Genomic DNA, 25391 nt, shown 5'->3' with positions numbered 1-25391 from the left:
AGGGCTGCCGCTGGTCCCCGTCCGTTTGGCAGAGCGGCTGAGGTAAATCTGTACTGTGACTATGATGGAGACGGGGACAAGAGCAGAGGAGCCAGTGGTGGAGAGGGGCAGGTGGAGGCCGGTGGAGGGAGCAGGATCAGGGACAAGCAAGTAAAAGTAAAGGGTGGGGGAGGTGGGAGGAGTAAGTTAGACAGATGTAATATCTGTTTTTTTTGTAACATTTAGAATTAGCATGAAACACAAACGTTCAAAAGCCAACTAGGGAAACTGACGGCTTTACTTTATTTAAGCTATAACGCACGCAGACGCTGCTTCATGTTAAGCTAAAATATCTGAGAACCACCGGTCTAAATTCTTTTAAGTGTGAAAAGAATTAATTATCCTTTAATAAGGTTGAGCAAACAGCAATATATCTGTAAGGAAATGAGCTTTAACTCCAGTCTTGGCAGCTTGGTGAATTCTTTGCTGAAGGAGACTACACACAAACGGACAACACTTCAGGCCATGTGAGAAGACTACAAGCAGTAATACAAAGAGGCTTCAATGGGAACTACCCCCAAAAAAGACTGAATGTGTTTGTAATGCAAATACTCATTCTGAGGGCAGGAAGATAGTAAGAGTCGGGCCAAATTGACTCACTCTGAAGTGCAGCGAGGAATCTCAGAGCAGAGGATTTAAGTGCTTGCAGGAAAAACTCAAAGCGACTGCGAGGAAGCGAGTGTCAGAAATCTTTGTGTTGTTACTTTGGTGACAGAGACTAAATGCCTTGAGCGAAACAGTGAGGCAGCAGCTTCATCTGCAGTTAATGTGGAGACACACAAGTGCACCGCAAACACTGCAAAAACACTCTGACGCAGTTCCCAGTGGAGGTTAGGTAGGATGTGTGCGTGTGTGTGTTAGATTATTGCGTCTAAAAACAATAAAGGGAGGTAACTTCACACACACTTTGTCAACCCACTCCTGCCCCTGTCTGGACAGCTCTCTGAGCATTGCATCAAAAATAACCTACATTTGCATATATATTGAATGTTTAGGACAAAAATGTTAATCAAATTTTCAAAATAAAAGTCTTTGCATATCCAGAGAGCTGTGTAGGCGTGGGGGCTTTAGGGGAGGGGCTGATAGTAAGCCTACCTTTGCAGTGGGTCACACGTCGCATCCCTTGTAAAGGTCACAGAGAGAGACACAAGCACCAGGTGAGGGCGGGCATGGCTTCCTCACTTCCTGGTCTGTCCTAACATGAGTGCACTTCCTGCTTCCTGGTGTTCATGAACAGCAGCTTCTGTGCTTAATGCTCTCAATAAATCAGTGCCCCTGCCTGAATGGTCTGAATGAATCAATGCTCGTTTCCTGCGTGATGGTGTCCCACCCTCTCCTCCAATGAGAAGAGTGATTAAATATAACTGCCTACTTGCCTTTTTTTGCCCCTTTGGCCTTCTACAAGGAAAATACATAATTTTATAAACCATTTTTTTAAACTGTTGTTTTGTACTATTTTTGTAACATTATTAATTTTGTATCAAATGTACCACTTTGCATGTAATCAATTCATTTATTGCAGCATTCTATTGGCAGAATTTACAGTTGCAATTATCGTTGTATTGGTTAATTGTCATCTAGTTGCAATTTATGCCAATGATACTACCCTGATTGTGCTGATTTGCAGGAGTTATTTGTCTATAATTAATTCAAATGTCCAATAAGTAGTGAACAGTAGTAATAATTAACCCTGTGGCTCAATTTCTCCAACAGTCAGTGTCTTAAATCAGGAAGCAACAACCATAGAGCTACGCATGGTGATATGTGAGGCACTACTGGGGATACTGACTGCATTAACATATCTATCTTGTAGTTTGAAGGTAGCAAATATATAAAGAACATGCATAAGTCTGATTTATGTGCGGATCACATTTGGTATAACTAGACCTCAAACTATAAACTTACTAAAGGAAGTTTTTTTTAAATGGACTTGTCTCTGTAAACTCAACACCTCTAACTATTAACTTCTAAAATGCGTCTTCCTCTCCAGGAGTCTGGTTAAACTCTGTTAGGATGCAGCCTAAACTGAATAAAACTGGAGCCAGGTGTGTCAACCAAATGAAAGACAGCAGTTCAATTTACACAAAAATCAATAGCTTGCTGGAGGTGGAGATTCTGATCAATACTCATTTCATTTCATATTCAGTCCCATTGTCTTGTTACCCTGTGTTACCCTTCCTTCCTTGTTACCTGTGTTCAAGATGGTTTACTTGAATAGTAAAGGAAACACTGTAACTCCAAAATGTAATGGTTGGTCATCTTTCGCCTTTAAAACCTAAAGTCTCTCTTTTGTTTGTCTCTTAGTCTACTAATATATCATAAACTACTGAAATAATCTGCCAGAAAACCTGGAGAAATCTTGAGCTAATGCTAAATTAGTGTAGTCGCAGGGTGCTGCGATCAGATAAAGGCAGCTATCACAGCTAGTTGAATTGTAAGTTGAATTTCTAGTTGAAATTTGGAAAATGTCTACATGACTATGAAACTTCCAGAAGCTTTCAAAATAAAGTTAAGATTTACATAAATACTTTAACTGCAAACGTTTTTTTAAGCTAGCTAGGTTAGCTGTAGTGGATCTCTATGCAGTTAGTTTAATGTAGCTAGCATACGTGGCTACTTTCTGAGGTAAAATCGGACTCCGAGAGGTGTTAGAAATGTATAAGGTGAATTTAAAGTTTATTTTGAAGGCTTGAGATTCTTGCCACAGTATCTTTTACCACAGAAAAATGTTGAGAGTAAGTACGAGTAAGAGACCTAAACTGGAAAATATCAACATAGATCAAATAAATTAAACAAAATAAGTTTTATTTAAGCAAAGTTTTAATTGAACACAGCAGAAAGATTGGAGTAAAAAGAAGACATGAATTGAAGTGTGGAGGTGAGGATGTAGTAATGGATGAAGTGATTACTTGTGAATGAATGGATCACGGAGAGGATGAATGTTTGACTCTGATGTTTATGACCCAACATCGTGTAGAGAAAGACTCAGTGGCTCTCTGTGTGCAGGGAACAGATCGAGGCTCTGAATCAAATCATAGTTGACATCAGCTTCTGTCTTGTTTTGGGGGAAATAGACTCCATTCAATTTATTTTAGGATCCTCACATTTGCATTGACCTTTAGCTGACACAGGGAGCCACTGAGTGTGTAGTGTGTTCTGTGTGTACTGGCTCAGGGTGGGTTGTATCATAGCATGAATCATCTTATCTGTCAGGCTACAGAGCCGTAAAAGAGCCTGTCGTTCTTACCTGCATTGAACACTGGATCCCTCTGTTTGCTGCAAAGTAGATGAGTAAACAGACAGCTGTCATTCAGCATCTCACCGCACATAAACCACTGTATGATTTTGACTTGATAGTGTGAAATAAGGAGATCATGAGTGCTGGAAAGTGGAATCAAAACAGCCTCCTATCTTGTGTGGACAGAAAGCTTCACTGACAGTGAAGATGAATGGGGAGTGGTGGTTTTTAATGTTTGTTACCTTTCGCTTCTTTTGCCGCTGGAGTTGCTGCCGGTGGATCCAGCACGGGTCCGGTTGCCCTTGGTCTCGCCTGAATCTTTCCGCGTGAGAGTCCCCACATGCTCGTTTGAGTTGGTCCTCCTCACAGTGCTGAGGAGGCACAAGAAATGGGTCATAAAACTACCTGACTTTGCTTTTCTGAAACTGCCCTGTGGTTAAGTTTCATCCAAGAAAAAGCTTATGAAAGCACGAATAAGGAAGGTGGATTATTTCATGATTCAGCTCACACTTCTTTGAAAAGTTTGACACTTTACAAGAGTGTCAGAGTGAGTTTGCACCAATGAAAGAAATATTGTTTCCTCACACGCTCTCTTTGTGTCTTTTACTACAGTGTCAGTACAGATCGGTGCAAATCTGCATATTGGTGGAGCAGACAGCCCGCCTATTGACAACAAAGAAAAGGCTCCATCAGCAATCTAAAGGCCAGCAGGCCCGGTCACCTAATCCACCCTACGGGAGAAAAGTCTATTCACATCCTAAAACTGTCCGCTGGCTGTTTTCCCTTCTGGAGAGCTGGTGTGTGTTTGTCCAGTAAAAAGCGGAATAGAATACAAAGAGGTGCGAGTGACAGAGAGAGAGAGAGAGAGACTGTTGTTTGCTGTGTTATCCCACGAGGAATCACAGTAATTGGGCCACGGGGCATTGGGGAAGGCTCGATGCCAACACTGATGGGATTGTGACCAATCTGCAGTTTAGATTAATCCCACAAACAGTAAACACAACAAAAAGTGCTCCAGAAAAGCGGTGACTTGAGACTTGCAATGAGAGATTTGATGAAAATGAGAGCAGTAGATGAACCTAGTGATTAATTAAAGCACAATAAAAATACTGGTTAGTATTTATTGGAGCTGTGGCGATGATGTTATATCGTGACCAGTTATAACTCAGTGATTCTCTCACCTCAGCGGCAGGTAGAGAAATCTGGCCGAGCAAGACAGAGAGGACAAACCGCACAGACTGAAAGGACATCACAAGGTAGGTGGACGGGACATAAACAGGACGTGACATCATAGTTGGAAAGGACACATTATCAGAGAGACAGTACAAGAGTGAGAGGACAGATGGGAAAGACAGACATCACAAAGAGAAACAGAGGAATCGAGCTAGAGTTACCCTGTCAGTCTTAAATCTACTTAAAAACGTCCTCCAAATTCAAACCCTCCATTTAACACAGCAGCAAGGAACCTCATTTATTAGCTTCATTTATATTCAAGCAGGCACTGAGGTCTGTGCTTGTGTTTTGTCTGGGAAATTCAGGGTTGTTTTACACTGTATATTTAGACTCGTCAACCTTAAGGCTATTAAATGAATCTAATAATGAGGGATTCCTTGCTATAATTTGTGGCACAGTGGAAGAGGCTTTGAAACAGTACTAAGGGTGGACAGTAAACCGGTTTCAATACTGTCACCAGTGTAATGTTCTGCTACCACATGGATTTTGCAATACAGTCATTACAGGTATAAACACACGTTTTGGTTTAAGTGCACACACGAGGGAGATTTACTTCCCCCTGTGTTTCCCCACATATCGACATATAGTGTATTCACAGCCACCAAAGTATATCTGGCAACTAATTCTATCATGTTCCTTCATCAAGATCCTCATCCACGATTAAATGATTACTGAAAATCCTCCTCTCAGGGGGGGTGATATGATAACTCAAGAGAAGCTAAGTGAGCAGATTAAAGTAGAAAGAAACAGTAACATAACATGTTCCATGTATTGGAAGATCACTGAAGCACTAAAGCCCCTCTAAGATTTCAGTGATGCCCTATCAGTGGAGGAATATAGTTGTGTCCCAATCCAGAGGCTGCATCCGTCAGATGCGGCCAAAAAATGCGTCCTCCGTTTCCTGGGCCGCAAAGGATTCATCGGGTGTATCCCGAGATGCATTGCACGCCAACTTTAAAATGTAAACCTTTTTGGTTTCAACTCAGTCGAATAGCTAGCCTTACACATGTTTTAACAAAAGGGCCCTTGAAACAAATTATCTTTAGAATAATAGGTTAACTTACTCGACGTTAGTTAGAGTAGTTAGCCTGCTAGCTACCTGTTGCTAGGCGACAGGGGCGGCGTTTGATGACGCAAGGGTAGACCAGACTGTCTCATTTCAGTTCGGCTTTAACGCTCCACGCAGGCAATGAATGGAGCATCCTCAACGGACCACTGCCTTCGAAGGCTGCAGCCCCCAGGATTGGGACACAGCTCATGTCAGCATCTCCTATTTGAAGCTGTGTGTGGCTAGAATCATGTTTTGAGTAGAGTTCCCCTTTTCATTTTGTAATACCGCGATATAATACCATTACTGCAAGAAGCAAAAATAAAAAAATACCATGGCCCACCCCTAAACAGCACCAGAGCATTTAGGCCTTTATGGCCATTGGACTTTGACTCATGTCTCTGGTGTTCTACAATCATGGCCGTATCCAATCAATAACTAGTCATGGCTGATTCAGTACCAAAGAATTAACTGAAAGGTCAAATTACTTTTCCGAGTAAGAGTTTAAGAAATCTTGATGCAGAAAGATTCTGATAGAAATCCAAGAAAACTACAAGGAAAACAAGGAAATACAAGAGGCCAAATTAAATTTCCTGTATATCTAGGGGTTTGGACTTTGTTTCTCACACTGTTAACATCCCCGTCTAGAAAGCAATTTCTTGACTGTCCTCTCCGGTGAGCCTCAGGTTGAGAGCCAGCCAGCAATAAAACCTCTCTCAGAGTTGTAAAACATCCCCGAGCAGAGATAAACTTACACACACAGACAATCACAGACACCACAGGGGAGCTAACATCTGTTTGGACTGGAGCTGGTCCCCTCTGTCTGCTGAGCTCATATGATTATGTTAATATCATCCAGAGACGGGAAATAGCTATTGTTCCCCTGACAGATGAGATTGATAACCTGTGCCCCACATGCATGTATAAACACACACACACACACACACAGCAGAGGAACAGTGACGGTAATGACGATGCTGCTTCTCACTTTATCAGCCTGTTAAATGTCAGGCTGATAAAGAGGCTGAAATGTGACGATTTATGGCTCCGATTATGCGACATGGCAGAGACAGGCAGGAGCAAAAAACGTCTCCAGACGAGTAAAATGTCTGGAAAGAACGACGAGATGCATGCAAGACCTCACATAACCTGGTGACACACTTCTATATGTGGATTTACAGCAGTGTTAACAAGACACAAAGGTTCAGTAAAGCTACTGAATCTGGCAGAAAAGTCGACCGTAGACTGTTTTTCTCCTTCTCACCTCTTGGCCGGCGCGCTGGAGTCCTTCCTGGATCCAGACCCAGACGGGGAGGGCAGAGTGCCGCCGCCTTTCTTTGGTAGGATGGTCCCGTTGTTGACTGTGGGCCTCAACGGCAGGGTGGCGATCATTGGCCTGGCTGTAAGAAAGAGGACAACAGCGGTGTTTTCAGAATAAAAGCTGGACACAAAATGCTGTGTCATTAAAGTAATATGTGAGAGTGACAAGAATACTGATCCGAGTTTCAGGTGTCTAAGATTCTCTTCTTTATTAGTGAAAATAAACACAGGCTACTGTAGCATCCCAGGAAGGTTGGTGTAGGTGTAAGCCTCCCAGCATGCACTGGGGTAACAGGTTTAAGGGCACCAGTCTTTGTTTATACATGGTTCTACAAGATAACTAGCATTACTGTGTTAGACATTTTTTCTATAATGTTCCCACTAGTCATACAGCCCGCCTGCTGTTATTTAAAGTGGCAGTAAACAACATGAACATTCTATTGGAAAGTCCCTCTGCTACCTCATATCACTCCGCTAACCCACTCCCACCAAATGATGCACCAAAGATTTACGCGCATTTTGCTGGGCTTGAGCTGGAAAGTCATGGTTCCCAACATTCCCAACATTAGCATCCAGAACGAGATAGCTAGCTACTGTACGTACTAGCTCTGTTCCGGGGCATTAGTCTGTGTAGAAGCCGGATGATGCTAGCTTGTACAGAGTCGCATTAGCTAGTTATGCGCAAGCTAACCCTGGTTGGTTGTTTGACTCAGCCTGAGCAGCTACAGCCCTACTGTAGCTTTAAGTCAGTATTGGGAACATCTGTGCTTATATGTGAATGTTCTGGTGTGGAGGTTTATTGAAAATCCTTCAGACATGAAATGAGTTGGTGACTTTTGATACATACAATAATTATGGTAATAAAGTTGAATATATAGGATAAAAGCAGGGGAAGCACATGAGATTTCTATAACAGACATCACAATGTAAACAAATATAATTTTTTTTTTTTTCCCCCATTATGTGTATAATGTTGTTCTGTTTAAATCCCTTTCATGTGACGATGACGTCTCAGCCCCCTGCAACCCTTAACAGGATAAGCCGTATATATAATGGGTGGGTGGATGGATGGATAAAGATGACATACTGTGTGTTTACAAATCAGTTGCAGGAGGTGGTTTGACAACACAAAAGGGGACATGCACGTCACACACATTCATGCACGCATACACACGCACATGCCACTCAGGCAGGCCTTGGAATAACAAATCCAAGCTGCAGCTTTATCTGCAGTGATAAATATTTAATAGACTCAGTTCATCCAGCAGACACACACACACACACACACACACACTGCTCTGTTATCTTTCATGTAGTAATTACGCAGCAGGGGCAAACTGTTGTGGTAATTTTGTTAGCATGTTAAAGAAGATGAATGTGTTCCTGTGTGTCCATGTGCGGTCTGTGTGCTCATTGAAGCGCATCATCGTACTTCAGCAAAGGGGAGCAGACTGCAGGCTCCCTGCAGCTTGAAGTGCAGAACAATAAGGGAAAGCTGAGTCTGAGTCATCCTCCAGCTCCCAAATCAAACTGAAACTTCATCCGTCCACAGTCACTCCGGAGACTGAAGCTGGCAGCAGCTCAGAATCACAATCTGTTTCTGTTCCGTCGCTCTACAGCACACTTTAGGACTTAAAAAGGCATGAAGTGCAGCTAATTTCACATGCAGACTTAATCAGCCTTTTGGGTGAGGATGCTTCATGTGAACCAGCTAATATAAAAAAAAATCCTCTTACTTAAGAGGGTTAAAAAATGTTGGGAAATATGCTTATTCACTTTTTCCTTGTGAATTAGACGAGAAAACTAATACTACTCTCATAATTGTCTGTTAAATATTAAACTAGCAGAGTGGCTGGTTAGCTTAGCCTACCTGAAGGCGGGAAACAGCTAGCTTGGCCCTTAAAGCACATAAATCTAATTTTTACACTTTGGTTTTTGAAAGAAGTAAACATACAAGATATAACATGGTAATGGTAGAAGGGTTTTGGTAAACATTGGAAAGAGCCCAGCTAGTTGTTTCACCCAGTTTTAGTCTTTATGCTTTGCTAGGCTAACCAGTTGTTAGCTGTAACTTCATATTTAGCATGCAGAGTCTGAGGCTGTTATTCATGGTGGGTTTAGATACATTTTGAGGGACCATGTGATATCATTATGATTTAGCATTTATATTAATAGCAATAAAACAAAATACATCAACAACAGAAGCTTATGTTTTCGAAAGGGGAATTATCTTTTAACAATCCAGAGCTAAACACAAAATGTTAGCTTAGCAGCTTCTTCTCACTTGTGAAGGTTCATTGATAAGTGAGTCTATACTGCAGGCACAAATACCAACCGGTCAATAAAACATCTATTTCTGTAGACTCAGATCACAGTGCATTGACCTGAGGCAGTGCAGAACTGAATGTGACACTATAGTAAATATAAATACCACACTATAGTACACATCATACTCCCAGCAGGCAGTGACTGACATGTGCTTTATGTAAACACAACACCAGGCCTGGTTAGTGCAGACAGACTTCACAGTCGGCCTACCTGGCTTCCCAACATTGCTGTCCACTGAGGGAGACTTTCTCATCATAGCAGGGTCTATACACGTAACGCACAATACGTTAAACACAACACAGTCCAGGAGAAGGAAGGACAGGAGGAAAGGCAGATGGCATGACAAGTCAGAAGAAAGAAATTGTAGGAGGCATCATCAGGAAAGAGAGAAAGTGTACCTAAAAGCTTCAAAAATGTGTGTTTAAGCCACAATATGTGTGTTGTAGCAGGAAACAGGCCCTTCTCATGTAAGTCTGCTACCTTTGGTGGGTCCTCGGCGTGACCCCATGGCCTGCTGCTCCTCAGACACATTGAGCCGTCGAACCACGTCGGCCAGAGCGGACTTCAGCAGCTGGATCTCGTCCTCCTGCATCTGGACCCTCTGCTCCAGGGAGGCGATGCGGTCGGTCACCTCCATACTGCTAGCTGCTGACGCGCTGTCATCTGTGGAAACACAGTTAGCTTGTTAGATATGGAAAATGTCACAACACTGATACATTTTTATGTAATAAGAAATGTAAGTTGGTTATTGCTGTCTTCTGTTGTAAGACAGGATTTGTAAACAGCAAATAGAACATATTGTCTTCAGGGAATAGTTGAACAGTTGTTTAGCTTAGCCTAGCTTAGTGCAAGAAAAGAAAAAGGGGGTAACAGCTTGCTTGGCTCTGTCCAAAAGTAACAAAATATTTGTTGCTCAGTCCCAAAAGAGACTCTGGAAAGTCACCACTAACATCCAAGGAATAGTCAGCTAAATGACCCCCTTAAAACCACAACTTTACATCTCTACACTACAGTTTTTGTACCAAATTGAACAAACATTGTGTGCATCAGTTTTTGTTGCCTTTAGACAGAGACTGTTTAAACCTGTTTCCTGTCTTTGTCTTTTTAGCTAAGCTTAGCTAACTTAGCACCTACAGTATTCTCTATATTAAACCAATGCAGTTAAACGTTTTCAGCGCTCAGCGTCCTAAGTACAAAAACGCCCTCAGCGTCAACAGTTTTTTTGTTACTGCTCTCACAGCGCTCTCAGTTAAAAATAGTTCAATTTAGGGAACACCGCCGCGCTTGTCAATGTCAATTCTCCCTCACAGACCAATCAGAATCAAGAAGGGGTGGGACTTCTGATATCCACTTTGTCCTTTGTCCTTTCCATTGTTTCTTTGTTTAAGATATCATTGAATTAAAGCAAATATTAAGCATACAGAGCGATTTAAAACAGACTTAATCGTCTTACCAAGGGAAGCGGAATGCCGTCAGACAACTTTCGTAACCTAGCAACAGTAAGTGCTGGTGAGAAGCACTCTGAAATTGAGGTTGTGGGCGCGGCCAGCGCAAAAAACGCCATTAGTGGACACAGGCCCTAATGCTCTTTAAGCAATGAATCATAGGGATCATTGCCAAAAAAGAACCTTGAGTTTCGTGAAATGTGAGGAGAAAATTAGAGGTAGTTCAAAATAATCACCATTAAAAAAGACATCCCTGATTTTGTGGTACTGGATTGTACAACCCATTTAATACCTTTACTTCAATTCATCTCAAAAAAGAACATAAAAAGTGAAAAGGCAGGAATATGATACAAACAGAAAGCTGCTTTCAAACCCTGAGCTTTCATTCTTACTTTCATTCTCTTTATCTGTGAAAGCTTCGGCCTTGTGTGATTCAAAGAGCTGACTGCATTTCAATTAAACCCTTTATTCATGAGCCTGTTGGTTAATTTAATTCTGTTCTTTGAGTTTAAACTAACTTAACACGTTATTATCGACCTCTCACCTGACACCCTGATAGAGGCCAAGCAACACCCACTAGAGTCCACTTCATTAATGATATTAAACACACACACACACACACACACACACACACACACATGCAGGGTCTCCTCCATTAAGACTTTGATGTCACAGTGGCTTGATGAAATATTAATGTTAAGCACTGCTATGTTTTCCCTGCAGACTTGTAATAACAGTCTGATGCATTATGCATCAGAGCGAGTGGGCATCTGGTGATGAGGCAGATCTGCAGCAGTCAGTTTTCCCTCTGAGAGTCTGAGCTCAATCCTGACAAGGATTTGACTGACTGACTGGAAATCCAAGGTCTTAACCTCTGTAAATAACAATCTCAAACAATCAGGTTCAACAGTATTTTAAAGCAGTGAAATGTGTCAGACAAACCGGCGAAAGAAAAGCAGTGTGATCAGCCTCAAAGAAACTGCTCAGGGGTTTCCGGGCTTCCCTAATCTCTTTAAACACATTCTGCATATTTTTGCTTGTGGAGAACCCTTCGATCCACAAATCTCCTTGTATCCCATCACTATAAAATAAATGTTCTTCCTTACTTCATTTACTTTTCTCCTCTGATTTAAATGCATTACAATAAGTACTAAGAAGTAGTCCCGCGTAGTCCCTGAAGGACGAGGTCAATTTGATGTAATTGACAGACATGGCGGAAAGGCGATTTCACAGATTTGTTTATGAGTGGACAAATTCCATTAGTGAGCAGAATCCTGCGGCTGTTAGCTGGTTATTATAAATGGCTTGAGTCGGAGGGACCCTCCATGAGACAGGATGGTAAATTGGTGCATTAGGCAGATGGGACGCTTGTAGCAGAAAATGGAAATCTGAGCAGATTCAGAAAAGCCGTATCATGCATTTCAAAGAGAAACACACCAGGGATAAACATATTTATACAATAACAAAAACACATAGAAAAGTATCCTCTTATGCCCTGTTATATTTAGCTTTAGTTACGGCCACAGACATCACTGCTGTCTTGTGATTTATAGCTTGTCGGACGCACACAGAATTCCCTGAATGTTACTTTACGCAGACGATGCAGTGATCTACCCAGGAAGATCCTAATACAATGACTCCCCAGATAAAACCTGCAGGTGCACAATCTAACACATTACATCCCAGCTGTGAAGCACTATGTCCGCTTTATAGGCTCACAGATGTCTACTCAAAGGAAATGCATTCCGGTTTAATAACGCCTTTCGCGCTTCTTTATCCGAAACACAACGACAAAGCTTTTTCCAGAGATAAACGTGGCTCTTAATAACTTTCTGCTCACCTGAGACGCAGTCCTTGTTCATATTCTTATGCCAATATGTGTCACTGAGTGAATATCCTCAGATAAAGCTTCCATTATTTGCTCAGCATCTGTTGTGGGTCTGCTCCTAACACCGACACAATGACTGCATGATACCATCGGTCATTGAAGTACAATGACTGGCTGTCACGGCTGTGATTCTGCGGCTCTAACATCCTCCGTCTGTCACCCTGCACTCTGGGGCGCGTAAACACCCATTAATATGTTCATAGGTGAAATCAGAAAAGGCTTGTGGAGCTTCTGTTTTGTGTTTTGTGACACTGAACGCAGCACGGCCTCGATGTGACAGCACACCTCTCTGGGACTCAGGTCACATGCTTTCTCTCCAGACATCCAGAATCAGTAAGATGTCAATCTTAATCTAACAACAAATCCATCAGCACGCGCACCCCTGGACACTTATGTCTCTCTTTCATCCCCACAAAAGCAGATCATTACACGCCGCCAATCTCCCCTTGCTCCAGCGCTCCGTCACACCTGTCAGCTTGATGCTTAAATTACTTCATTTCTATCCATCTTGTCCGTCTTTTTCTGTCCCTGTTCCATTATCTGGTCAATATGTGGCCCCAGTTGGCTCTCTGAGGCTGTCTGTCTTCTTCCCCGTAATGCTTCGTGACATGCTGCTCCCTATTACCCTTCCCCAGTCAGGCGAGGACCACCTGCCTGCTCGAGTGTTTGTCCATCACTTCAGCCTCAGCGACTCAATGGAGGGCGAATAGAAAACGGGCACTCTCTCTTCAGTTCATCTTTCCTGCTCTTAAAAAACCACGGCCGCCCCTTTCTTTAATCTCCGCCTTACTCCTGAGTCATTTCGTGACCTCACCGCCATCAATAAGGAACGCTGGAGCGTGCACACATGCACTGACCCGTTTCCCCCGTTCTGCACTCTCATCTACCACAAAGATCAATACTCTGAAGGAGGACGAAGACTAACATAGTGTCTGGTAAATGCTCCAGAGTGATGTTGTACTCCACTCTATAGATTTGCACTTTAATAAACAAACACACGTGAGGAAGAGAAAATATATACACAGTCAAAGGATAAAAGAAAGTGGCGTTAGTGAGCTATCTCGTGTGACTGTGACTATAACCCTCTGACATCCATAGTGATTGATGTCTATTTTCTTTGCTCTCAGCGGTGCAGGGAAGCCAACAATAAAGCTCGATTGACTCGATGGAAAGTTCAGCAGCCAGGTTAAGCTGCGCCACAATGGCAGCACATTTAGTGTTTGCAGAAAACAGATCAGAGAAACGAGCCGGCTGCGGGAACACCCTGTCACAACATTATGACAGCAATTCCTGTTTTTTCAGAGAGAGAAAGATAGCTGTGATTCACCCTCTGCTGGCACTTCTATCTACTCGCAGGATGCAGATTGCAAAGAGCGCTTTGCCAAGTGGTTTTAGTTTCACAGCTTGAGTGCACCAAGCCAGGTGGTGCTCTGCCATAGTTCCAGTTCAGCTGCTGCAGATTATACCTCCAGGAAAACCAATGAGTCAGACTTATTAAACAATCTGACCTCAGTCTGCTGCCGGCTTCACTGATTTGAATCCAGACCTAATCACAATCAGGTGGTGGTGGTGGGGGGTTATTAGGCGAGGAAGTAAAGGAAGTTTTGAGAAAGATGGAGGGGTAAGAAGGAGACATATTTGTTGCTCTGTGATGCTGCATAAAGGTGCAATTGTGCCTTAAGCTAAATGCTAGTATGCTAATCTGCACACATGCCGATGCTTCTAAGCTAACGTGCTGATGTGTCCCGGTCGCGGCAGATGGCTGTCCAACCAGTGAGTCTGGTTGCGCTCGAGGTTTCTGCCTGTTAGCATGAAGTTTTTTCTTGCTACTGTCGCTAACTGCTAGCTCTTTGGTTGATTAAGTTGCGTCTCCGTAATAATATGTACGGTCAAGACCTGCTCTTTATGTTAAGTGTCATGAATAACTTTTTTGTTTAAATACTGTAGAATTGATTGAATTGAGCATATATTGTCCGCTATCTCTGGTATTAGCATGCTAGCATCCGCTTGTAAACGTCAGAGTAAATGTCATCACCAAAAGCTTTACGATTCCTCGTCTTAGGACCATGAATGTCTTCATAAAAATGTTATCCATCCCATAGTTGTTTAGTAGTTGTTTAATAGTAGTTGTATTTCAGCTCCCGTCTTTGGAGCCAAGAAGCTAACATGGCTAAAATGTAACAATAATATATGCGTGTGTTGCTGGATTTCAGTTATTAGCATGAAAAATGTCATGCTTGAAATTGCGGCATTAATAAAATCTCAGTCTGCTGCAGGCATGACTGGAATCATCCATCAGGAACGTGTCAGCATGGATGTAAAACTGCAAAAACCAATTGAGTCAGAGATCGAAGGAAGGAAAGGAAATGGAGGAGAACTAAAGTGTTACTTAAAGTGTCATCAATCTTGTGTGTCACCTGCGAGCGAGCAGCCGATGACCTGTCGGAGGTGTATTAGCTAATCAACTGGCTGGATTAGGACGACTGAGGCTGTGTTTACAAGCAGCCTCTGATGGACCGAAGGCTCAGGGGCTATAAATAACAGAGGTGGATGAAAGAGGAGGAAGGCCTCGCACACGGCCTGAGAACTTGAGAGTGATTAAAAAAAAAAGGAGCGAGGTGATGAGTGTGTGTGTAGGTGTCATAAAGAGTGTGTGTCTGGGTCAAAGATGAGTCCCACGAGAGATCCTTCCGTCCTTGTCTGAACATGTTAAACCCTTCCTTCCTTCCTTCCTTCCTTCCATCAACTACATCCTTGCCGGGGTCAAACTCAGGTCAAAGAGGATTCAGCTCGCCCACATCACTGCTTTTAGCATCAGTTACACACACTCAGACACACACTGCATGCACACAATAATGTGTCAAATCACTGCCGCACAAGCAGAACCCGGCATGGCTGAGTGCACGATCAGACAATGCAACATCAGCATTTCTGTTGTAACTGTAAGGGACTGTCAACAAATTATTAGGGGACAGATAAAGAGAAAGGGTTATGAGTTTTGTCTACTTTGTTTAAGATTATTTTGGGGGGCTTTTGGTGCCTTTATTGATAGAGAGGACAGCGGATAGTGTTTAAAACAGGGGAAGAGAGAGTGGGGAATGACACGCTGCAAGGGGCCGGGGCTGGGAGTCGAGCCCAGGGCTCATCCCAAAAACATCCCAAAATGTAAAAAAAACGAACCATGTCGTCATTAAATTAATATTTGAGTGAGAGTTGTTCATAAAGCTGCGTTTTGCACTAAAGTAACCTTTACCAAAAGTCAATTTTCAGTTTCTTCTGCATCATAACAAGATAAAGGTGTCACGTAAAGTTGGCCTGTCTAACAAACAAAGTCAGTTCATTATATTTATCATGAATAAAGAAATATTCCTTTTTTTTAATCGTTTATTTTGACGTTTTTAGTCATAAATGGCGGAAAGAGTCATAGCAACTAAGTACTATATTTTGAGATATTAGCTCACTCAATTTGTTTAAGTTCTTATTTATAACTCCAAATAAAACAGGCAGGGTCTTGCGATTTGAAAACTAAATTATACGTTTTAACTCCCCTTCCCAGTCTAGTCATTTTAATACAGTCCCTAAAAGTGTCCTGAGATAGTGTGAGGAATCAAAGACACAAAGAGAGAGGTACTTGAGAAAGAAAACAATGTGAAAAGCCCCGGCCCACTGAGGCAGAGTAACTCCTCAACTCTAACACTCATTGTATATACACCGAAAATCCCCACACCCTGCTTCGAAACAACACACACACTCCTACACACACTCTCCTCATTCAAAGAGGAAGTGTTCCCGGCGTGGCGGAGGGATTATTCTGGATATGTGGAGCAGATCTTGCTCAACGCTAGTGATCCCTGAACTCAGGGGGTTTGAGCTTAGCAGCAGGCTGGATTTGTATTCTGTCTCTCTCTCTCTCTCTAACCTCGCTCACCTCTCGCTCTATTTATCTGACTCGCTCTTTATCGGGAAACAGTGCCGGGGTGGATTTCTGAAACAAGGAAATTAAGTGACTGTGGGAGGAGAAAGAGACACTGAAGGATTAAACTTAAAGACGGATCGACTGTAAAATATTTTATTGTAGTAGAGAGTTTAGGAGGATATGCAGACTTCACAGTGTGCAAGATTTTCCTAGCATAGATATGCTAAGCTAGGTGTAGTAAGAAAGTCTCTATATACAGTTTTTATTGTTAGTGGTGGATTCAAGTTGCGTTCACATGCATGAAAGATTCACAGAAATAATGCAGCAGCAACAGTTTGTGTTTTAATCTGTAATTAATCTCTCCCTCCCCGCATACAGAAAAGGTCAAAACCTTTAATGGCATTTAAATCACTTTTATTCAAATGTCAGGTTAAAGGATTAACGCGCCTGTAAACTATAGAGGGACGGGAAAGGGTGACGGTTCTGAGAAAAGGAGAGACATTTCAAGTTAAAGCGGTTTTATAACAAACATTTAGTCAAGCAGAGTCCTGCTTAAAGAGGAGCTACTTTTTGTGTATGCACCTCCCTCCGCCAAATACAAACGTTGGATCTACATGAATCCCAAAGGTAGCTAATTACTGCTTGCAGGTATGATAAGTTTAGTAATACACAATATCCCTTCTTAATTTCTTATAAGTCTCTGCATGACAAAGGAGCTCTTTGCTGACTCATCACCTGTAAGGAGGCAGTTGTTAAAGCCACAAATTCCTGATAACCCTGGTGATCTGGACTTTATTCAACACCTCTGTCTAAATAGGAACTGAACCAATCACAAAAACAGTAACAAGCAGCAGAAGAAAGACACCCTCTTTCTCCTCGCTGTGACTTTTAGTGCCGAAACAAACCGCAGAAACACTAAGTCATGTCTGGCTCGGACACACAAGCCTCTTTCTCAGCCTCAAATGTTCTGCACATAAAACACGGCTTTGTCCCCCAGTGACAAACAACCAGGAAGGAACAGGAGGCGGGACGCTCATTCTATCCCTGTGTGTGTGTGTGTGTGTGTGTTGTTTTATCCAGTAACTGTGCTGTTATGGGAAACCAGACCTCCATGGTGTGAATGGTCTCACATACAGACACTCTGTGATCTCCATCCTGAACATCAGCCAGTTGTATATCAGCCATCTGGAGGGGAGGGAACATACAGCGGCAAGTTGGCAACGACAAGATCATTACACAAGACTGAGGAGAAATCTGAAACCGAACTTTTCTTTGATTTATTTGTGTTTCTGTACTCTCGTACACACAATATAAATATTAGCAAAGAAGTAGTCCTTGCAGTTACAGGCGGGCTCTGTTGTAGCTCTGGTTGGTTTGAATACAATTATGAGAGGTGCTGAGTCATCATAAAATTCCTCCCATAGTTCAATGATGAGCTCAGCTTCCATGTAGCTTCTGGGCTTAACTGATTGTAACTGGTTTGCAGTCCAGAATTAAATCCAAGGCTGGTGTGAAAGTGCCAACATCATCAAAATAACTCCATCAAACTGTCTGTCTCCTGTTCAGTATGCAGTTCTGTCACGCCTCATGAGATGACAACACACGCTTGTTGGTTGTCGGAGGAATCCATGGAAAGGTTTGAGACGGTGTCAAAGTTGTGATGATAGTACATCTCAGACCTCAGCATCGTCTGTCCGGATAGAACGTCAACCAACTAGGGCTGTCACGGTAACCACATCACCGCAATACTGCGGTTATGTGACACCAACCGCGGGTTGACCCATTAACAGTCATCGTGGCTACTTTTTTTAATATCATAGACCCAGTGATGTTGCTAGGTACACGTTCTGCCTCTCTGACGCATTAATATCTCAAGGGACTCAGTAAACTAACTATCAATACTTCCCAGGGAAGCGCCTCATCTTTCCATTCAGAACGATACATTATGAACAACAAAGTCATTTTAAAAATCTCAGTAATCTGCAAAAGAAACCTTGCTGTCAGAGCACAGCTGTTTCAACCCTCTGTGCATTGAAGTGGTGCAGACGAGCCTGTGTGCAGACTCCCGACATGCTAGTTTAGCCGCTACAAGAAGAACTAGCCTGTCACCATGGATTTCATTTTAACAAATAAGGATATGAACTTAGTGTTTAATCAACTTAATCGCGGCTGGAAAAACTTGACAGCCCTAGAACCGACCAACAAAACTCGTATCTGATAAACATGTTTATAGCCTAGTTAGAAAAATGGCCTCGGTCTCTTTGGTTAATTTGTCTGCCTGCAAACCTTTTTTGGCTGACCGCCGGGGTCAGCCCTACAGATGGGTCTGTATGTGACTGAGTGACGGTGGCAGATCATGGAGCATATTGGACCTCCACTGACGCGACTCTCTGCCTATACGGCTCTGGATACTTTGTTCGGGGAGTAGGCGGAGCTGCTCCTCCGCTGCTCGTCCGCTGTCCTCACCTGTGTCCGCAGTGACACCTGCTTTCAAACACGTTGTCATCGGCCTCATAGGGACAGTCCTTGTAACACATTGCCCACAAAAGCGCCCATTGACCTGAAACGGTCAGCCACACACTAGGTTTTGACCTAGTCTTGTTTCTATTTGTTATGTTCATTCTTTGCTTTTTTTATACTTAATTCAAGTAAAACATTAATAAAAAAATGTCTTAAAACACGGCCTTGTATCACATCAAAAATTGTAAAAACTGAGCAGCCTCTGTGTTTATTCATGTTATAGTGGTTTGGGTGGCTCTTATTGCTCTCGATTTAGGCCAAATTCATTCAAAAGCTGTCATTTGAGACAGCTCTAAGAAAGTTATTCTCCTTCCATGTAACAGGTCCTGCTTTCAGGCCTGTTGAGGATGATCTTTACTGACAGAATGAAGCAGCCTGACCTTTGACCTTCACTATAAAAAAGCCCCCTGCTCTTTGAATATGACAACAAAATGTGACATTTTCCTCTGACGTTTATGATGAAAGATCTCTGAAATCCTGCTGGATTGTAGCTGTACTTGGACTACTTGATGTTAGAAGGCAGCCTAGTTTAAAAACAATGATATGCACTGTAACCACAAAGCTGGACAATTATCCTCTCATCAAAACTGACAACAACTGAGGAGTAAACAAATCAAATAATCACGACCATCCTCGCCGCTCATCTCTGCACCTGTGTTCTTCCTGAATCTATTTTTAATGGAATTTCTAATAAGAGTCTCCTCTTCTCCCTCTCCATCTGTTACAGACAGGCTGCACACATGCAACGCGGGATACACACACACACACACACTCACACACAGACATGCGTGCAGCGCCTGGGCTTCCCCCTCGGTTCTTCCATTAACAGCAGGTGTAAGACACCAATTAGGGCGCAGCGCGGCCTCTGGGAGCTGCACCGCGGGCACCGAGAGGTTAATTATATCTGTTCACAGCACAACTGGCCGGATGAAGTCCTGGATGAGGTTTAGAGACGAGGAGCGGCCAAATCAATGGGCCGAGACTTTCGGCCTGCAGGACACAAAACGCTGATGGAGATCATTAGCATAAATACAATGGAGGCAGCACTCGCCGTGTCACAGACTCTTAACTGATCTTTAATTAATCTTGATATGTGGGATTTAAAGGGAGAATTATGCACAGATATGTACTGTATCTGCACAGATTAATGCGGACACACATACCTGTAGGCAGACGCACACACACTGATGATCAGGCTGGAATCATCTGCATACTAATCTGAAACACATTGGATGCCTGACTGCATTTTAAAGCATCTTCCTGCATAATTTAACCCCTGTTTTTCACCTGTTTTTCATACAGAGCAACATAAGTGATACACACAGAAACTAAAAATAATGGCATCTCCCCGGGATTCTGCTGACTGCTGTGATTTATTACTCGCCTTACCCCTCCCCCTCAGGTAGAAGTCAAAGCTTTGTAGAGCACATTCAGTGTCTCCATGCAGAGTGTTTCTCACTCTTTCATGGTATTTTTAACGCATCCCTGCAGTGACATCCTTGTTCAAGGACTCGTGCAGCCTGCGCTTCTCCACTTCTGACCTTGTGATGTCACGCAAACACGCAGCGAACTTGAAGATGGACACACAAAATACACACATAAATAACCAGAGAGGGCTTCTTCCTTTCATGTCGGACTGCCTTTAGTAACACACACACACGCAGAGTCTGAATGTATATTTAGCGCAGGAACTCGCTCCTGCTTTACATGCCTGATTGTTTTAGTGGGTCATGCTGCGCTGAGCGAATGTGTGTCAGTGGAGGAAGAGATAAGAGAGAGAGAGAGAGAGAGAGAGAGGAGAAATACTCAGACAACAAATGGCATCTCCTACCCGCTGGCTCACCAAGAGGCTGTTTCCATGAGCACGCCGACTCTGACCTTGTTTCCGACTAAAATGCAGAACATCAGAGATAACCGCACCATGCAGAGCCATGTTTGTGTAACCCAAGAGGACAAAATAGTTCTGAGTTCATACAAATGTGCAAACTGTGCAACTGCAAGAGAGCAAAGCAGCTCAATTTCAAATGTCTGCAGAGAGGGAAGAAAGAACCTCTGCACTAATATTGAGGGGGAAGTGCAAAGATGGCAAAGCAAATGTTAATGTTTCCCAGCTTGCACAAAAAGTAGTGCTATAATTTAAGGTGTTGCAGGGACTGTGATGCATTCAAATGCAGATCCCACTGTTCTAATCGCATTCAAAGTGAACCTTTCTTCACTCAGATTTTATGCTGATGTTTGTGTGTTTCCTTTACACAGACAGACTTCCTAAAACTAGATCTAAAAAGCTCAAAGTAAATGGACTCGTCACCCCCGTATCGTGTTACAAACCATATCGTCGGCCTCTTTCCAAAATGCAGTCTTACTCAGTGAGGCAACAGAAAGTGTTGTGAGACTGTTGCCAGGATCTTGATAGACATTAGGGGTGGGGCTAAATATCGATAGGTGAAATACAATTATCAATAGGCTCCTGTAATTTACAAATATACGGCACTCTAAACAGATTTCCATGCCATTTTGACTCATCGCATCACTGCTTCATGACTCCTTGCGGTGGCGCTTGAGTCATGAATGAGGAACGTGAGCGGAGATTAATTGGCCGACTAAGTTGCCAGCAGGATGAAAGAAGAAGAAGGCAGTGGGATAATGTCGGACAGCGGTGAAAAGAAGTTAAGAGACGCGCCAGCCTCTTTCAAATCCAGAATCCTAATTTGTTTTTACAGTTGTTCTTTAGTTGACACCAAGTTGCAGTGAATAAGTACAATAATCCTGCACTTTTTAGGGACATATTGTATCGTGATGTGATATGATTGTCTTGCAATAGATCAATTATCGCAGAATTGCTGTATCGCGATAATATATCATTATCGTAGGCCACATATCAAATATCATATCATATCGTAACGTAACGTAACGTAACGCAACGCAACGTAGCGCAACGCAATGTATCGTAACGCAACGTATCGTACCGTAACGTGAGTTACCCAGGGATTCCCACCCCTAATACACATAAGCTGCATTTCCACCAAAAGCACCCAGGAACTTTAGTCCCAGGAGCTTCTTTAAAAGGGACTTAAAGGTTCCTCCAGCCTATTTTTGTATGTTCCTGCAGAGATTAGATATATAGTCTGCTGACTGATTACTCTATATTAACTTATCTTTACATCACCTGCAATTCAGCATTTAAAACTTATTTATTTAATCCCATGCACTGTCCTCTGTTTTAACTGTATAAAGTGTAGAATGGTGAAACTACCAGCCACTACTTCCTCAGAGTGTTGTACATATTCAGCAATGTTACGGCGACGCATCCAGAGAGTCAAACCTCGAGCTGCTCTGCTTCTCAGCCAATCGAAAATGTTCCACGCTGCAAGGCCCACCCCAAAACCCCTGAACTTTTGGAAAGTGGCACCCTGCTTGTAGGGACCCTTCAGGGTTTATTGAAACCCTGATCCATGCGGGTGGAAACACAATGAGTACCTCAAAGAGTCCTCAAAGGTTCTGCATTGGAGGCACAGCTGTAGAATCGACACTGCAGTGTTGATTACTTGTTCCACTGGGATCATACGTACACAGGACTGTTTCATTATGTAAGTGGCATCATTTCTCAGCTGTAAGTAAGGGTAGCCAAATCTCAGACACACACACACAGCATGACTCTCCTGCAGCACAATCTGCTGTTTTAAACAACACACCACAGAGCAAAGGAAACAGTCTATCTTTCTGCTCACACTCAATCTATCTGTAACATGCCCACCTTTAATGAGCGCACACTGTCACTGTGTGTATCTGTTAGCAGCTAACGGCTCTTTATTCTGCAGCATGAAAGAGAACGCGCAGGGTGAACCCTTATCAGCACAGCGGGGGGAGAAAAAAAGCGTGACTCGTGACTACAGAAGACTGAATCCGCCGAGCTCGATATCTGCCTGTCTGGAGAAACAGAAAAGCACTCTGAGCTCCACTCGGGGCAGGAGATCAAAGAGAGAGCGTGAGAGAGAGCGGCGGAGGGATGACGGGTGGAGGGGAGAGACTGAGAAAGAGGCAGAGTGTTAAAAAAGTGGAGAACTCCAGTGACATTGAAGGAGACAGGAGCCGGATGAAAAGAAAGCGGAGGTGCTGTGTGCTCGCTCTGACACGGGAAGAGGAAATCAATGTCGGCCTTTACATGAATCAGCAGCAGAGGATGAGTTACACCGCTCAGGTCGATATTTATTAAACTGCTGCTCTGATGCACGTTACGGGTTATAAGGAAACATAATATCCGAATCCTACGTCTCTACGCCTCTAAATGAAAGAGTCCCACACACACACACTCGTCTCTTCCGCCCTGGCATCCTTCCTTCCTTGGCTGCTGTTCGCGGTAACGTGAGCTCTAATCCTAATCCCTCCACACGTGCCGTCATGAATCAGGGTTTGGAGGGAGACACCTATAGATGCACGGCCAAGACGTGGAGGAGACTGGATAGAGTCGTGTCAGCTCCACTGTGAGTCAAAACACCTCCGACAAACTTCAAACGAGCCTCCGTCTTCTTTCATTTCCACCTCTTCGCCCTGCACGTCTGTCCCGTCCATCTGCACTCAAACTTCCATCCTCTTATGCAATCACTGATTTTTGCTTCTTCCTTTGCTGGCATGTCATGGTGCCTTCATGGTTACCCTGCCACTCCCGGGAAGGTAAGGTGTCGTGCCAGTGTGGAGCTCAGAGATAAAGGAACGTTAGATCCAAATCAGAGCCGACATCTTAAGTTGAAAAGGTAAAAGAACAAATCTCTCTAATGAATGAAGGCAAAAGATTAATAGTCCTTTTGATTGGTTGGAGACGCCGGGTGCTTTGAGATGATCATGAGTGTGAGATCAGCAGAATTACAGCGCTGTAAGCGAGCCGGATTTACTCATAAACGGATTTAGCTATTAAAATGAACAAGGGAATCGCATTTACTTAAGTTTTGGCGACACATTTTACATACCAGGCATGATTGCCGATTAAGGGTTGGGTTTTTAGCCTTCGTGCAGCCTCTGGCTTCAGTCTGCTCTGTGTGCTATGAAAGTCGACTTTTGGACATGCAGGTACTCCGTCATTAACCACTGGGCACGTCTTTGACCTGATGATAGTCTACTACGCTTTTCCCACCAAAATTAGCGTGTTGACACGCGCTTTCAGACCCCAGAAGATCCGCTTATAGATGCCGATTGTCTCTGTTCCCATTGCCAGTGAAGTATACTCCTGTCGGTCTCTTTTCTGCTGCGTCACCGTCTGACGTCACAAACGCCCCGGAAAGAGGGTTAGTAAACAGTGAAGATGTTACGGTGGTTAGGTCTTTATTTTATCTATTACTCATTCGATCTGCGTATCAAACTCGGCTTGGAAAGACGGGCGGAATTGGTCGCTGAGATGACAAGGAGTCGCAGAAGTTACAGACGGAGCATAGCATCGCGCCAGAAAGGGGGCAGAGGTTAGCGTGTGGATCCGGGTTTTGTGTTTCCATCAATGCCGATCAGAGCCGAGGCGATAATTACCCGGGTCTACTGCGGAGTCATTTGACCCGGGTCTGGATGCCAACTGTAACCTTTCCCATTAAGCAAAAAAGCCGGGCGTTAGCAGGTTTTTTGACCAGTGGGAAAGCAGCTTAAGAGGAAAGTCATGGGTCCTGAATCTTCTGTACAGTGCTGAAACTGCTACATCAGCCTACGCGAGTTTCATGTTTTAACTGAAGACACATGTTCAGCAGAGTTTCCACATCCGTGGCTGTCTGCTGAACATTAAAACATTGGCCAGTTGTGAGTTGTAGAGACATTTTCATTGGTTGATCCACCAAACTAAACTGCTAGGTGGCTTAAAATGTCAAATGCTATTTGTAGGTTTGGGTTTTTAAAGACTTGGGCATTGGGAAACACCAGACAGATTCATGGTCCACAACATCCATCATAATCCATCAAAGTGAAAAGTTAGTTACATATTGACCCATGGTGATGCATTTGTGAGCAGAAGTTTAAAACAGTCCTTACTGGTGCGTTCAAGGAGGCTCCAACATCTGCTGTGTGGGTGTCAAAGAGCATTCTTTCTTAGTTGTATCATCAAGTAAATTCAAAGCCCTAAGATAAACTATAAGCAGCCCAGACAATGTAAACATGATATGAGTCAGATACATTTTAAAGGTTGCTCTTGGGGAATTCCTCTGGAGACTTTGAATAATGGATGGCGGGAATTTTAAAGGCAGGCAAAGTGAGGAGAACAATCTGGATGGTCCATTAAAGTGTTGATAACATGCAAGGAACACTTTCTTCCCCTTAACATGAACAAGAATGAACAAGAACACCAGTAATCACATTACCAGGAGCACAACACAGACTAATTCAATCAGCGCTGTCCTCTTCAGGACCACCAGGACCCAAATGTCATTAAAGTGATTTAACTCGGA

General features: G+C 43.2%; 1 protein-coding gene across 6 annotated transcripts in view; it reads right to left on the bottom strand.

Annotated features, from left to right (window-relative positions):
* eml1 (EMAP like 1) overlaps positions 1–25391 on the bottom strand; it is a 55864-nt gene that overhangs the window by 11531 nt on the left and 18942 nt on the right. For 3 of the 6 annotated variants that reach the window (XM_069661353.1, XM_069661350.1, XM_069661351.1), the window contains exons 2-7: positions 9687–9869; positions 9417–9470; positions 6823–6958; positions 3520–3648; positions 3287–3315; positions 1135–1161 (exon numbers count right to left, since the gene is read on the bottom strand). In XM_069661353.1, coding sequence (XP_069517454.1) covers positions 1135–1161; positions 3287–3315; positions 3520–3648; positions 6823–6958; positions 9417–9470; positions 9687–9869 — 558 coding nt within the window. The remainder of the gene's footprint in view (positions 1–1134; positions 1162–3286; positions 3316–3519; positions 3649–6822; positions 6959–9416; positions 9471–9686; positions 9870–25391) is intronic. The other 3 variants (XM_069661352.1, XM_069661354.1, XM_069661355.1) reach the window with 3 other exon arrangements.

The sequence above is a fragment of the Semicossyphus pulcher genome, unplaced genomic scaffold, assembly GCF_022749685.1.
Source record: "Semicossyphus pulcher isolate SPU_LCO1_2020_fin unplaced genomic scaffold, fSemPul1.0.p SCAF_14, whole genome shotgun sequence".
NCBI classification, from domain to species: Eukaryota; Metazoa; Chordata; class Actinopteri; order Labriformes; family Labridae; genus Semicossyphus; species Semicossyphus pulcher.
Note: the sequence above shows the minus strand (reverse complement) of the source record. Positions and strands in the feature narration are given on the sequence as shown.